The sequence below is a fragment of the Solanum lycopersicum genome, chromosome 11, assembly GCF_036512215.1.
Source record: "Solanum lycopersicum chromosome 11, SLM_r2.1".
In the NCBI taxonomy this organism is placed as follows: domain Eukaryota; kingdom Viridiplantae; phylum Streptophyta; class Magnoliopsida; order Solanales; family Solanaceae; genus Solanum; species Solanum lycopersicum.
Window position 1 is genome coordinate 8863565 of NC_090810.1, and position 15042 is coordinate 8878606.

A 15042-nucleotide genomic window follows, 5' to 3' on the forward strand; every position below is an offset into this window, starting at 1 on the left:
AAAAAATTATTTTAAGCCAAAAGTTAAAAGTTGGGTAGGGGCGTTTTTTTTTCCAGCTTATAAGCTGTTTTAAGTTGACCACATTTTCACCTTTTTGCCCTTAATATTTTTATACAATCTCCAAATTACCCACATAACTCTAACATTTCTTTCTTCTATTTTTCCCTTTTCACGTGTGGATGATAGACAATTACTATTACTAATGAATGAAAATAAAATAAATCTTAAATCTTTCAAGTGGTCTATTCAAATTATATATTATTAAAATGTAAAATAAGTTGCATATATAACTTAAATAAACATTTATATTCCTCTTATAAATGATTTGTGATAATAAAGAAATATGTGAATGATAGACAATTATTATTACCTATGGATGAAACTAAAATAAAATCTTAAATCGTTCTTTAATCTATTCAAATTATATATCTTTAAAATTTATAATAAGTTTATATTCTTCTTATAAATAATTTGTGATGAGAAAGAAATATGTGAATGATAGCAAAATATAATTATTTATGGCTGTAAAATATAAATTAATTAACTTTTATTATGTTAACAACTTTTAAGGGTATTTCAGACATTTTGATTTAAAAAGCTGTTTGTCAACACTTATTTGCCAAACACATCAACAACTTTTTTTTTAACTTCAACACTTTTATCCAAACGCATAACTGCTTATTTTAAAAATAAGTTTAAGCACTTTCAAAAGTACTTTTTTAAAGCTGCTTTTATTAAGCCATCCAAACGGGCCCTAAGTGATGAATTATGATTGAATATAACAAATATGATAGATTTTAAAATTATTAAACAAATAATTAATAAAAAATGAAATGAAGAAAATTAAAAGAAATTATCAAAAAACAAAAAAATAAATCCTCATTTTAGAAGCATGCCACATCAGCAACCCTATGATTCAGTTTTATATTATTATATAGATTTCAATAGACATTTAAGAATAACATTGATGTACTTATAACATATAGATATTGATCTTTAGTAGAAGAAATAATCTAAAAAATCAAACAAAATGGCAAATCAAATTCTAATACATTTTGATGCAGTTTAGGACAAATAATTTTTGAAATAAACAAAGACAAAAAGTAGAAAGAAAAAAGAAAGGAAAAGAAATGATTCAAGGAAATGCATAACATTATTGATGAATTTAAAGAAAGAAATTTAAAAAATTAATAGCATCATGAAATGATTCAAATATGGGAGTATTTAATAATTCAATTTTGAGGTAGAATTTTCTGTCTTTTCAGAATTTGAAAAAGTATTTCTAAAAAAAGAAAATAATAATAAACTTCCACATAATTTTCAATATTTATTTAAGAAAAATATAGAGAAAATGTCAAAATAAAATTGATTAAAATAAACAAATATCTGAAATAAGAAGATTGTCATCTTTTTCTAATTTTAATTTTATTATTACACATATACATAAATGAATCTTTAGCCGAAGAAGTGATCTAAATTAAAAAAAGTTAAATTTCATGAAATATATATATATATATATATATATATATATATATATATATATATATATATATATATATATATATATATATATATATATATATATATATATATATATGATTGTTATCATGTTATAATAACAAATATCTTGTAAAAAACAAATTAAAAAAGGTAAAAAAAATTTATTTAAAAAAAGTGCATTAATGAAATGATATAAATGAAAGTAATAATCAAAATGAAGTAAGAAAAAAATAATATGATTGATGATAAATGGAACTAAATGTAGTCACTTTGATATTCAGTAAAATTTAAAGGTAAAATTTTTAGTTTATAAAAATAAAAAATTATTAAATTTAAAAACAAAAAAGCATTGCGTGTCTGATGAGTCACCAAAAATGCCTCCCAGGATTGATGATCCTTCATTTTCACCATTGTTGTCACCCAGTGGCTAGAGTCCACGTTAGAAGCCGACTAATCCGCATTACGCACTGCATGTCTCATTCGGAGGTAATGCTCTCATACATAGGATTCTAACTTGAGACCTATAATTAAGATTGAAACAGTTCCACAACTATACTACAAACCGGGTTGGTACTCTCTAGTTTCTTCATTAAGAATATGATACATTAAAAGCATATTCATTCATGTTCAATTTCAGAGATAATGCTGTTAGAAGGAAATAAAAATAAATTGTGGGTTATAATGTGCAAGTATTACGGTTACCTTTCTCAAAAAATAAAATATAAAAATGAGCGAGTGTTAGACCTAAATTTAAATGTTTAATACACACCCTATCCCTCTTTCACCTGCAATTAATTAGACGACCTATTTTAATTCCACATGACATTAAATTATTCTGAGTTGAACCCAAAAGTCACCAACGTGATGCAGTAGTAGGTTTGTCAAATAGTCGTGGGTTCGAGTGTAGCAAACGAATAAAGGCGGGTAAAAAAAATAAAAATCTCAATAGAAGCAACAAAAGTTTGGTAGAGTTATTTTTCATCTTTTGAAGTCGTAGTAGATTATATAGCACATGTTTCATAAAAAATGTATGATAAAATAATTGAGGTGTACCCAAATTAGTATTATCATTGATTATAGGAGAAGTTCATTTATGATTGAGTTGAGGAGCAACTTGATCACAAGTGCCTGGAATATTCAAATACACAGTAATTGAGTTGACTTTTTATACATGCTCATTCAGGGATAAGTACTGGAAACTCGAAAGAAAGAAAAGAGTTACTAATTTCATTAAATCTTTCTTATGATGTAAATTTATAATATCAACTTTAATAAACGAATCACCATTATAATGCGATTTTCAATTTATGATGTATAATTGTATATTGTATTAAGCATACCATACTTGTATAATACAAGCAAATATCATACTCGCTAAGCACTCAAACAAGGGCAAAAAGGAAATTATAGTCTGTCAGACAGCCATAAGACCATCTTAGTCCTGAAATCAAGTCTAAGAACGATCATCTACTGCAACCACAGCTCGAGGAGCCATGGATGGCTGTTAATCACGCTCTGGTCACATGGCCATGCTTCATCAACCAGACTTGGAATCCTGTCTCCTTAGAAATCAAGGTTACAGTGGTACGAGCCTATAGAACAGATCCTGTTCAAGTAAGGTCGTGAGATGTGCTACTGGTACGAAGCCTCATAAAGGTGGAGCTTATGTATTGCACTGCCGATGTGGGAGCAGTACGTTGGCCCCTGACGCAGCGTCGCTGACTACTACGCAATCTCCAAGTCTCAAGTGCAACAAAAGCTTCGCTGATTTTTGATTCATTACACAAAAATCACTAATTTGGTAAACCAATTCCCAGTAGGAAGAACGGTTAGTAACTGGCTCATAGTAGTAAACCAGAAATCCTTTTGAAGAAAATATATACATATGCAGAGGAAGAAAAAAATCATTCAATTCGAAAAAATAAGGAAAACTCGTATATCACTTTAGAAAAGTCACAATCTTTCAAAGAAATCACAATCCTTCCGAAAAGTCACAAACTTTCAAGAAAAATGACAACGTTTCATTTTTTCATTTACACCTTTTAAACCCCAATAAGAACCTAAGGAAACAGAATGCAGTTCAGTAGCAAAGCCTAATAGTTTCTCAGTATTTCATTCGACAATCAATCAAAACACCAGTAGAGATGGCCCGAACCAAAGTGAAAGTGGATAAACAGCAATATACCATAAATCAAGAATGGCAGAGATCTCAAGGTCGATACAATCAATAATATCAAAGAAACAAATTACAACAAAATTCGAAAAGGGTGATGAAGTTGAAGTGGGAAGTCAGGAAGATGGATTCGTAGGTTCTTACTAGAGAGCAACTATTCTTTCTATGATTGATCCAAATCATTACGTCGTCAAGTACAAGACTCTGTCAACTGATGATGAATCTGAACTGCTGGAGGAGGTGATCCCTACAATCGAGGTCCACCCTGTTCTGCCTCATCGAGATGGAACAATGTCAGAACACGGATTCGGTTTATATGATATTGTAGATGTGTATGCCAATGATGGATGGTGGTTTGGATGTATCAGTGCCATGATTGGAGAAGAGTATTATGTCTATTTCCCTTCAACTGAAGATAACATTGCATACCCTTCTCATGTCTTGAGTTTTCATCAAGAATGGTTTAAATGCGAGTGTCTTCCTGATATCAACTTATGCATGTGATCCTCTATGTCTTCCTTCTATTCTTCCTGTAATGATATCACTATTTTCACATCAAAGTTCAATTCTCCCTTCAGCATTTATCAGGTAAGATTTTGCATGTTCTAATTGAGCTTGTTTTTTTCCGTCACTTTTATTTTCATCAAAGTTGAAGCTTCAAATTTGTTTTGGCTGAGCGAATGTTTCCTTATTTTCCCATTTGAGATTTTCTTATTGATGCTGGATTATCCTTTTGGTTGGGTGATTAAGTTTGATATAGATGTATAAATATGCCAAATTTGATTTGGGTATGAAGCTTTTTTTTTCGTCATCTTCCTTTTCATCAAAGTTGAAGTTCCAAATTTGATTTGGGTGTTTGAATGTTTCCTTATTTTTCCTTTTGGGTTTTTTATTGATGTTGGATTATCCTTTTGATTGGGTTATTAAGTTTGATTTAGGTGTGTGAATATATGAAATTTGATTTGGGTATGTGGGGTATGGAGGTTTATAAGAGATGGATAAGAAGGAACAAAGGTTTTGTGCATCAATTGGATTCTATTGCCAATGTAAGAACCTTTTTTTTTTTAAAAAAAAAATTAAAGCTCTCTGCTGGTTTATGGTGTTAAATCAAGAATGAAATTAGATTTCATTTTTAATATGATGGATAGATGTAGTTTATAAATTTCATTTTTGTGCCTAAATGGGTTGTTTCCCTTTAAAAGTTTGCATCTTTGAGTAGTTTTGTGTTTGTTTGAGCTTAATCGAAAACAATGACATACATCAGCTTATCTTCCTCTGTTCATATGAAAAATTCATATATTTTCACATGCAGTAGATTTTGGTTGTCTTTTGTTACATATAGTATTAGTTTGGGCTTCCAATTTACATTTTGGATTATTTTAGTTTGAGTTTCTTTATTAAAATTATTTTCAACTTCCTCTGTTCATATATGGTTTTTTCCCATCTAAATTAATTTTCTCGGTTTTTGTAATGTTTGATTTTTCTTGTGTTTTGGAGTCTCAATAATTTTGTGGAGTAGCTACAACAATAGTCATCAGCTACTTATCAGCAAAAATCAACTTCCCCCATTTAGGTTCATGGAAAGCTGGTTTTCTAATCAAGTAAAGAGCCTTATTGTTGATTTTCAGCATCAAGACTATTGCTAGACAGTAAATACAGAACAACTACTTCACATGTTCAAACGATCATGGCTTAAAAATTATTTTATTTTATTTTTTATTATGACTTCTACATGATTAATTGAAGCTATGTTGCCCCAAAAGAAAATTAAGGAGATATATCAGTATTTTACTATAATAACAGATACTTTTATATCCTATAAAATTCTTGCACTACTTCCATTCCATGTGGACCGCCATACAGTTGCAGGAGTGTAATTCCAAACTTTGATAGAGACTTTCCACAACCGTAATTTGTACCAGCAGTGTAGTAACTCAAGAGTCGACCAGGGCATGATCTAACTGTGTCTCAAAATGCTAAGGAGGTTCATGGAATGCCTGTAGCTGTCTAAGTTATACACTTCTGCTCATTTTCATTTAGATTGGTTCATCCCATTCCTATTTCCATCCAACTATAATAGTGAGATCCATTTTCATTAGAATTGTTCTTAACTCTATGATTTTGGTTGAGTAATTATGATTTTTGGTGTTCTATTCTTGATTTCTTTCACATTTTTATTGTGTTTCGTTAATCAGAATTCCTATTATCAATGTGTATTTTGGCACAACCTCTTTGAAAAGAAAAGTTACCTTTAATTTTGGGATCAACTTAATTGTCTGTGTAGATAAGGCCAAATAGTATAACAGATGTTGTTTGATGAATACAAATTACAAAAATATTGAATTCATCCTACAATTATTTCATGGTGCAGGGTGAAGGTAAGGATTTGCAATTATTACAATTAAGGCTTCGGCTACAAGTATGTTCTTTCCTATAAGGATACAAAGTTATTGTCTTGCTACTGATGAAGAGAAAAATAACTAGAAAATTAACAGAAATGTGTTTAGACAAAGTAAGAAACTTTTAGTAGCTCGTATAAGTGGAAACATGATCTTATTATTGAAAAAGCTTTTTCTTGAAACTATCTTAAATTTTTCATAGGTAGACAACATATCGTATTATATTATTTAACCTCATATATCTTTCTATTTCATACCATTCTTTTTTCATTATTATGTTGGATTGCATATTTTAATCTCAGTTATCATCCATGACATAAAGATTGAATATCAACAAAATCGACGAGAACACAGAAGAATGAACTTGTAAAGTTCAAGTGGTAGATAAAGGCCATCCTTGAATCAATAGGGAGAGAAACAAGAACTATCAATTGATGATATTACAAGACGAAGAGGTATTTATCACTTAACTAACAAATACTCATTTACTTTCACAAATTAGTTTGTAGCAAAATAAATATGTTGCATATCATTTTTACTTTCCTTTTTAATGGTTGTAATCTGTCTTCAAACATTTATCTTTAATTCAATGCTCTTCTACTTGGTTGAAATATTATGGCTTGTGAGTTTTGATGTGAAACACTTTTGTCACTCTAAATTTACATTTTACTCTTCTTTATTTTATAGACATATTTTCTATAACAGAAAAGTTACAGATTGGGTTAAATTTTGTTGGTTCTCTTTGTAGAATTTAGGGAAAGTTGAATTTTTACGTTGAAGTTTGTTCTGTTGCTTGTGGGTTTTGATATGAAGCACGTTTTCTCATTTTAAATCTACGTTTTACTCCTCTTTCTTTTATAGACATAATTTGTATTATAGGGAAGTTAGTTACTATTTAGGTTCGATATTGTTGATTTTCTTTGCGAAATATAGAAAAAATTGAATTGAAATCTGTGTGGATACCAATCCATTTAAGAAACTGAATTGCTTCTTTAAGCGAACTCTCATGTAAATATTTAGAAACAATCAGTGCTGAGAGATCATAGAATAAATGAAATATTATTCTACAAATAGCGAGGGAGGATAGATGCTTAACAAAATCATCTGTCAACTGATTTTGTAAACGCACAGGAAAACCTAATAAATCTGTGAACTGATATTGAGAATTCGTTTTTGTGCTAAAAGTGTTGCTTAATGTTGTTGATGTATTCCTTAAATAATTATTGCAAAATCAGTACTTACATGTTTTATTATAATCTTCATTCTGTTGATTAAGCCATCACATCCATGGGTAAACCTCCACCCATATTTCATATGCTTTAAATTTTATATACCCCATAAAAAATAACTATTCCCAACAATTCAAACCAGTTTTGAATTTCTATACTAACTATATGTTATTTCACTTACCTTATATTTTTCTAACTTCATTAAATTTCTCATAGGAAACTCAAATACAAGTTATCATGTACGATACAGATATCGCATATTATGTAAATGAGTTTGTTTCTTTCCAAATATATTTGCTATCGGAGACATTTTTCTCCGAGTCAACCAAGGCGTATCGAAATTCTCTTCATCAATTCAACTGGACAATTGATAAAGGCACAATTTTTTAAACCAATAGATCAAGTTATACCCCCTGAACCACCATTGCTGCCACCGACGCTGCTAAAAACTACATTTTTTGACAGTTTTGCCTATCAAGCTATAGGCTTTGAATTCTGTACTTCTCAAATATCTTAGCACTATACTTACCACACATATAATTCATTTTTCATGACTATTACAACTTACTAATAACTCTTTAATTTATGCAAGATATTCTTGCCCTCGTGATAAATGGTGTCCCTCCATCATATTCCTCAAATCGGAGCAAAATTCAAGAATTCATTGTCATCGACTATGAGTAAGTAAAATTTTACTTTCCAACTTTTCAGAACTGAAAATTGTTATCTAAAACTCGAGATGCTAAGTCATGTACGAAGCAATCATCTTTTCCTTTATAGCTATATACCAACTGTCACTCCACTGTTTTTGTTTTTTAATTTGCTTCTTCTGTTTTATTTTTTGGCTGGCTGGTTTGAGTCCAAATCACAGTCTTTCAAAATTTAAGTCTTGGATGATTCTTGATTTATTTCACTATTAAAAATGAAAGAAATCTGAGTTTTTATGTTTCCAGTAGAATATATCAATCTAGTGAACTGACAAACAATCAATAATTAGTACAATTTGATTTGATTTAAAGTTAATAAATCTGAAATTCTGGTAGATTAGTTACAAAAATATTTGTATAAAGAACTTCGTTCATCAACCTTGACACAAACATGGTTTGTTGCTTCTGTGTTGAATGTAATTTTCAAGCCAAAAGAATTTTGACTGACTTAATATACCTGCTAAACTTGTCCTAGATTTACGATCTTTGACAGCTGCTATACAACCTTTTCAAGTCATTCCAAACTTTTGCTTTGGAAATCACCCCAGCGCATCTTTGTATTTTATAACAGTTTCTATTTTGGATCATCAGGAAATTATGATCTTGCAGATTCCGCCATAAGCCAATTGTGTCTAACACAAATATACAATTTATTTTAGTTCCTGCACAAATAGTTTTTGTTTCTTATCTTGGTGCTAAATAAGTATAATTTTATTATTTATGATAAATAAGCAAAAATGTTATTGCAACAATCAAAATGTGTGCACCACATAAAAAAAATTGTTTTTCCAAGCCATTAACGAAAAAGATGCGTGAAACATTGAGATGCCTCTCGGTAAATGTTTGTAGAGTCGACAAATTCATTAAATATTTGAAGAAAATCTGGCATACCATCCCCTTTTTGTACCTTCTGGACTGTCTAATAAGGAAGAGATGACATATATTTTTGAAAATCAGAAAAGTCATATCTTTTGTATTGTCTTTGAAATTACTGGTTTGGTGCAGCAAAGGTGATAGATGTTAATGCTTTTCAGTAATATCAACTTGCAGTATTACCCAGCCATAATGACCATATATACTAATGCACTTTTATCTTACCGTGAATGTAAATGTACGTTTGTTGAACCATCTTATATCCTTCTGTTTTTTTTGAGCTTGTGTCATATAACTAGATTTATTAATGACTTGTCATGTCATCTTCCTTTGACCCTCTTTCTTGGAAAATAAATATTTTTAAAAAAAATTCTCTTCTCTATGATTTCAAGCATCTTGTATTTGAATGTTACCTTGCTATGGTATTTGGCTTGCTCTAAGGATCTAAAATTTCATTCAATTTGGCAAAGTTCTTTGGTGCATCTAATTCTTGATTGATAATGTTGCCCAAAAGTGAAAAGAAAACAATAAATAAGGAGAAAAGGATAAGTTGGATACTACATTTTGATAAAAAGTTTCCAACTATGGTGTGGATTATTCTAATTTTCGGATGCTTCACCATAGAATAGTTCGATCCAGTTCACGTTCTTTTTCGATGCACTCTCTTTATATCTCCGACACACAAGGAAGGACGCAGTGGGAAGGAAGTAGCCCTAGCCTCTTAGAGTATCGGGTTTATCTAATTGTGGTGTATTTGAACTTACACTAGATCAATTGTTATTAATGTTTGATTATCCTTTTGATTGACTGATTAAATTTGATCTAGGTGTGTGAATATACTAAATCTGATTATAGGGACATGATAATGGTTAACTTGTAATCTCATTCTTATGAGGAATGTCATGCACATTGTTGGTATTCAAGAGTGGCAAATATCATATTTCAAGACTCATAGACAACACTTACCAGCCACTTTAATGGAAGAATTAGCTAATTGTGCAAGTTGCTTACAGTAATAATTTCTCTAAAAAGATTTCAACACCTTGTTAGGATCGAATTCACGCACACACACTTGATGAATGAAGAACAAAGAGATGAGAGATCTAGAGAGAGAAAGAGAAAACTCAATATTACGTGGTAACACCCCGTGAGTAAACTTCCACGGCGATGAGGTATATTTATATTGATAAATCAGAGTATTTTTTATTACAGAGAATACTACCTAACACACCTAACTATTTGAACAATCTAGATATGCTTATTATGTCTTTGTTTAGCCAGAATTCTTCTTCTTTGATTCTCCTACTTTCAATGGCCAAAATGAATACCCTTCAATAAGAGAAGGAATTGTCAACTTCAGGTCAAAAGTCAGCCGTTGAAAACCTACTGCTAACATGTGCACATCTGTCATGGTTGTATGAAAACCAACTAAAGGGATCTCATAGTGTTCAACAAGGGCTTGCAATTTCATTTTTGTCTTTAATTTGACCTTAATTTGAAAACAAAAGTAAAATGTTGCATCCTACTTTGATGATGTTCATTTTATTTGTGTATATACAACAATAGTAACACATTTTTCTTTACTTCCTTTCGTGAACATTTTTCCAATTTTGCTTGTATCTGTGTAAGTTATGATCTATTATAACTCACTCTCTGGGAATAATTCATTGACCTATATGGAAATAAACTTCTCACACATCTGAAAGAGCTTCAAGAATTCCCAGTAATTATTGCCAGAAAAGTGGCCAAACCAAAATCATCTTCAGGTAAAGTAAACATATTAACAATTTCTCCTACTACACATATTGATCGAATTAACACCAACTATTAAATAAAATGAAGGATCGAATTAACACCAACTATTAAATAAAATGCAGGTCTTTCAAATAGATTTGATACAACAATCCAGATTGATCCCCCATACCCACAAGCTATCGCACTACAGACATCATATTCAAAATACACCTCTCCATAAACAAATGAATGTATTCACATCTTTAACATTTTTTACATATAGGTCCGATGAAATAAAATCGCTTCTCAGCACATACGCACCAAAAGGAACACAACTACAGGCTCTCATTTGTTTGTGCCATTTGAAGAACAAATAATGCCTATTGTCAACATCCAGCAACAACCATTGGTATACACATCATCTACATCTTAAATTTGTTTATGAATTGAAATGTTAATACAATTTACCATTTCATATGCATTCCTAGGGACAAATATTCCACGTGCAAGCTCAATTATCAATATTCAATTAAATTTAAAAATTCTGTGTCTTAGTCTGCTTCGATTGCAAGCAATTTTTTTCAAGAATTTGATCACAGAGAAGATTCTATTGTACAACCTGCCGTCGACCAACACATCTCACACCTAGGTATGAGAATCATATCAGTGAGATCAATAACTGCATAACCATAAGACCCTTGTTATGAAATCTCTTACATTATCCAATGTGCAATAAATATATTTTGGGTTATCAAAAGATGGCTAACTAAATAAGAATTTTCTATTAAAAAATTATTTTTGAACATAACCATATTGACTTTTTCCCAGATGTCAGTTTGAAGTAACCATCCAAACATGCATACGTAGTGAAAGAAGGATATTTGGAGTTTCTCAGTTTGCTTACTCTTGTATAACTGTTGCTCTGTCTGAATTTTTATAGTTGAAGCCCATTGAATTGTGAAGGCAGATTGTTTTGGTTAACAAGTGATTTTGCGATCCGTAGTTTGGGACTTGGAAAAGCATGGGATCATTGTGGTTAGATGTAGTTTGAGATAATCAAGCAAAAAGAAATGAAGGTCAAAGAAACAGTAGTTCGCATTTAAGCTAACATATTCAAGGAATTTGAAGTAGTGCACTTGAACCTTTAAAATTTGAATGCATAGCCGCATTGCATGAAGCTTGACAATTTTACTATCCTCAAGTGAGGTACTGACTATTTACTTTGCATTATCTTTTACAATTGTAAGACATGTAAAAAATGATATGTTATTTCATCTTTGTCCAGCGTTAGAAACGATGAAGGTTAGTTTAAACTTCTCTCTTTGATTGCTCTTTTGTAGTCTTTGTTATAAATGTAGTTACAATGTTCGAATCTCATTAATTTGTGAGGGATTATTTTATATAACTAATTGATAATTTTTTAGTTTTTTTTCATGTTTTTTCCTATTTATGTTTCTAGTTCAAATAAAATTATAGCTATTCAATGTAATCTCTCTTCTCAAAACAGTTAAACCAAATAGACTAAGAATGTAACATATTGACAAACTTTTATAAATTAAAGATGTTTCATCCGGTAGAGTTGTCGTCATTATTTTCACGTATGCAACCACACTCAAGCATTTGTGTGGTAAATTAAATACATTATTTCCAAATTCACTCATATCTAATATAGAGGAAGATAGCGAAAACATTTGAGGCAGATAAAGTATTTTAGTAAGTGAAAATAGAAAATACTTGCATTGTCAAAGTATTAATTGAAATATATCTAGCAAATGGTATATTCAGTTATATTTGAAAAGAATTAAGATAGCCAGTGTTTTAACACATTTTTAATGGTTCATTTGCTACTTAATAAAAAATTATATACATTACGGGTGTGTTTGGTATGGAGGAAAATGTTTTCCTAGAAAACAAGTAGATTTTGGACTTATTTTCTCATGTTTGGTTGGTGAGTAGAAAATATTTTTCGAAAATGATTTTTAGTGTTTGATTTATGAATGAAAAATGTTTTTGAGAGACATCTTTTATTTTTACTGGAGGAAAAAATAATTTATGAAATTGAAAATATTTTTTAAAACAAAATTATTATTTTTTTGGGTGGGGGTGGGGGTGGGATGGGGGTAGTGGGTGAGGGTAGGGGGGAGGAGTGAAAAAATAATAATTTGAAGTTGATAGCATTTTTAAAAAACAAAATTAATTTTTTTGGGGGTGGGTGGGTGGTTGGCCGGGGGGGGGGGGAGGAGTTTAAAAATAAAAATTTAATGAAAATATTTTAATAAAGCAAAATTAATTTTATGGGGAGGGGCTGGGGCTGGGGGGGTGTGGCCGGGGGGGGGGGGGGCAGATATCGGGTGAAAAAATAAAATTTTGAAATTGAAAATATTTTTTTAAAATCGATGTTTTTTCCAAAAAAAAAATTGTAATTTGAAATTGGAGGAGAGTTTCGAAAAATGTTTTCCTTAGTTTTTGAATGGAAGTCATTTTCCTTGATTTTGAGGAAAATGAGTTGATTTGGAAAATATTTTTCAAAACTTTTGTCCCAACCAAACATGGAAAAATTGGAAAACATTTTCCAAAAAATGTTTTCCTTCAAACCAAACACATTCTACAAGAGTATCATTTTACAAGTGGGAGTGGTTAATTAACATGGAGGAGATGAATTAATGCATTTATATATAGAGACTCGAAATCAGAGTATTTTTTAATTTAACATTTGAAGTCAAGCTTAACTGTATGTCTATATATTATCCCAAAAAAAATTATGACGGCAGTGTCATAAAATTCTCTCATATTCTATCAAATAAAGGTCACAAACATAATGCATATTGTATTGAAATTAAAATGTCTATTTTCATGGATCCAAATTAGTCAGACCCAACATAAATAAACATGTTTTTTATATTAGATTAAAATTCGCAAAGCTTTACATGTTTTGAATGTAATATTCGAAACAAAAAAAAAGTAACAATGTCTTTTGACAATGCAAATAAGTACCATCAACGATTTTGAAGGACTTGTTGAGATGTCAATTCAAATGGTCATATGTTATTTCATTAAACTCAAAAGTGATGCAAGTTAATAGATGAAATTTACCACCGTGCAAAGCGCGATTAGTTTACCTAGTATATATATATATATATATATATATATATATATATATATATGTAAGAAAGAAAATAAAACAAACCTCAATTAAAGTTATATAAAATAAAAAAAACTATAATTTAAAGATAGATAAGAAAAAAGAACGTTTTAAGAGGAAAAAAATGGAATTAGAAATAAATGACAAATTAAAGTCTATTTATGTATAATAAAAAATGCTTTTTTTAAAAGTTGTAAAAGAATAATTTAAGGAAATGATATAAATTACATTAATGATGAGTTTAAGGAAAGAAAATTTTAAAACATTAATAGAATCTATGATGAAAGCATTTAAGTATGATCATATTTGATACTGTGCAAAATTTCAAGGTAAAAAATTTATTAAAAATTAGATAAAATGCACAAAATAAGAATTAGAAAAATAAATAAATAAATCTAGACACAATTTTTAGCAATTATTCTAAGAAAATATGAGAGAGAATGTCTTAAAAATATGATAAAATAAATAAATATTTGAAGTAAGAAGGTTGTCATTCTTTTCTAATTTTAACTTTAATATTACGTACATATATGAATCTTTTCGCAGAAGAAATGAACTAAGCTTAATTTAAATAAAATAAATTAAATTTTATAAAATATACATGCAATTCTTATCAATTTATAATAACTATTATCTGGTAACAAATAAATAAATAAAATGTAAGAAAAAAGAAAAAGGAACGAACAATTTAAAGAAATGATATAAATTATAATAAATAAATCAAATAAAGGTAAGGAAGTAAAATTAAAGATGCATGAAATTAAATATGGTCAACTTTGATACTCAATAAAATTTGAAAGTGAAATTTTCATTTGTTGAATTAGAAATAAACATCAAATCTAAAAATAAAAAAAATTACAAAAATATTGACAAACTTCAGTTAAAAATATATAAAAGATAATAAAACAAAATTTAATTAAACATAGATAAGGAAAAATAAATTAGAAATACGTTTTGAGGAAAAAATGGAATTAAAATATTGATAGATTTCTCCTTAATTCTCATCCTAATTTAATATGATTCCATAAATAAACGTAACTTATATGATCTCACAAAGTAAGCAAAGGTGGTCTTATCTCCTGATCTATGCACTCATATGTTGATACTTGATACCATCTGAGTCCTCGTATTAAATATGCTATATTGCTTTACATATTCAGTATATTTTTCACACAAATGTCCCTCGCGGGGGACGCTGCATTTCATTCTGCAGGCATAGGTACTCCAGTTAGTAGATCCCCTCAGTAGGAGCATATGACACTCAGATACTTTTGGTGAGCTCCAT

The 15042-nt window shown here is 29.7% G+C and overlaps 1 protein-coding gene and 1 non-coding gene across 2 annotated transcripts; one reads left to right on the forward strand and one right to left on the reverse strand.

Moving 5' to 3' along the window:
* Nucleotides 1–2908: 2908 nt before the first annotated feature.
* Nucleotides 2909–3124, reverse strand: LOC112940416 (small nucleolar RNA U3). The gene has a single exon (XR_003244488.2). It is a non-coding gene; the product is annotated as a small nucleolar RNA U3 (small nucleolar RNA).
* Nucleotides 3125–3838: 714 nt separating this feature from the next.
* LOC138339692 (protein AGENET DOMAIN (AGD)-CONTAINING P1-like) lies at nt 3839–4177 on the forward strand. Its single transcript, XM_069291593.1, has one exon. The coding sequence runs from the start codon at nt 3839–3841 to the stop codon at nt 4175–4177; it is 339 nt and encodes a 112-aa protein (XP_069147694.1).
* Nucleotides 4178–15042: the final 10865 nt, after the last annotated feature.

Coding starts and splice junctions, on each gene's coding strand:
- LOC138339692 (XM_069291593.1), top strand. CDS start 3,839: ATGATTGATCCAAATCATTACGTCGTCAAGTACAAGACTCTGTCAACT.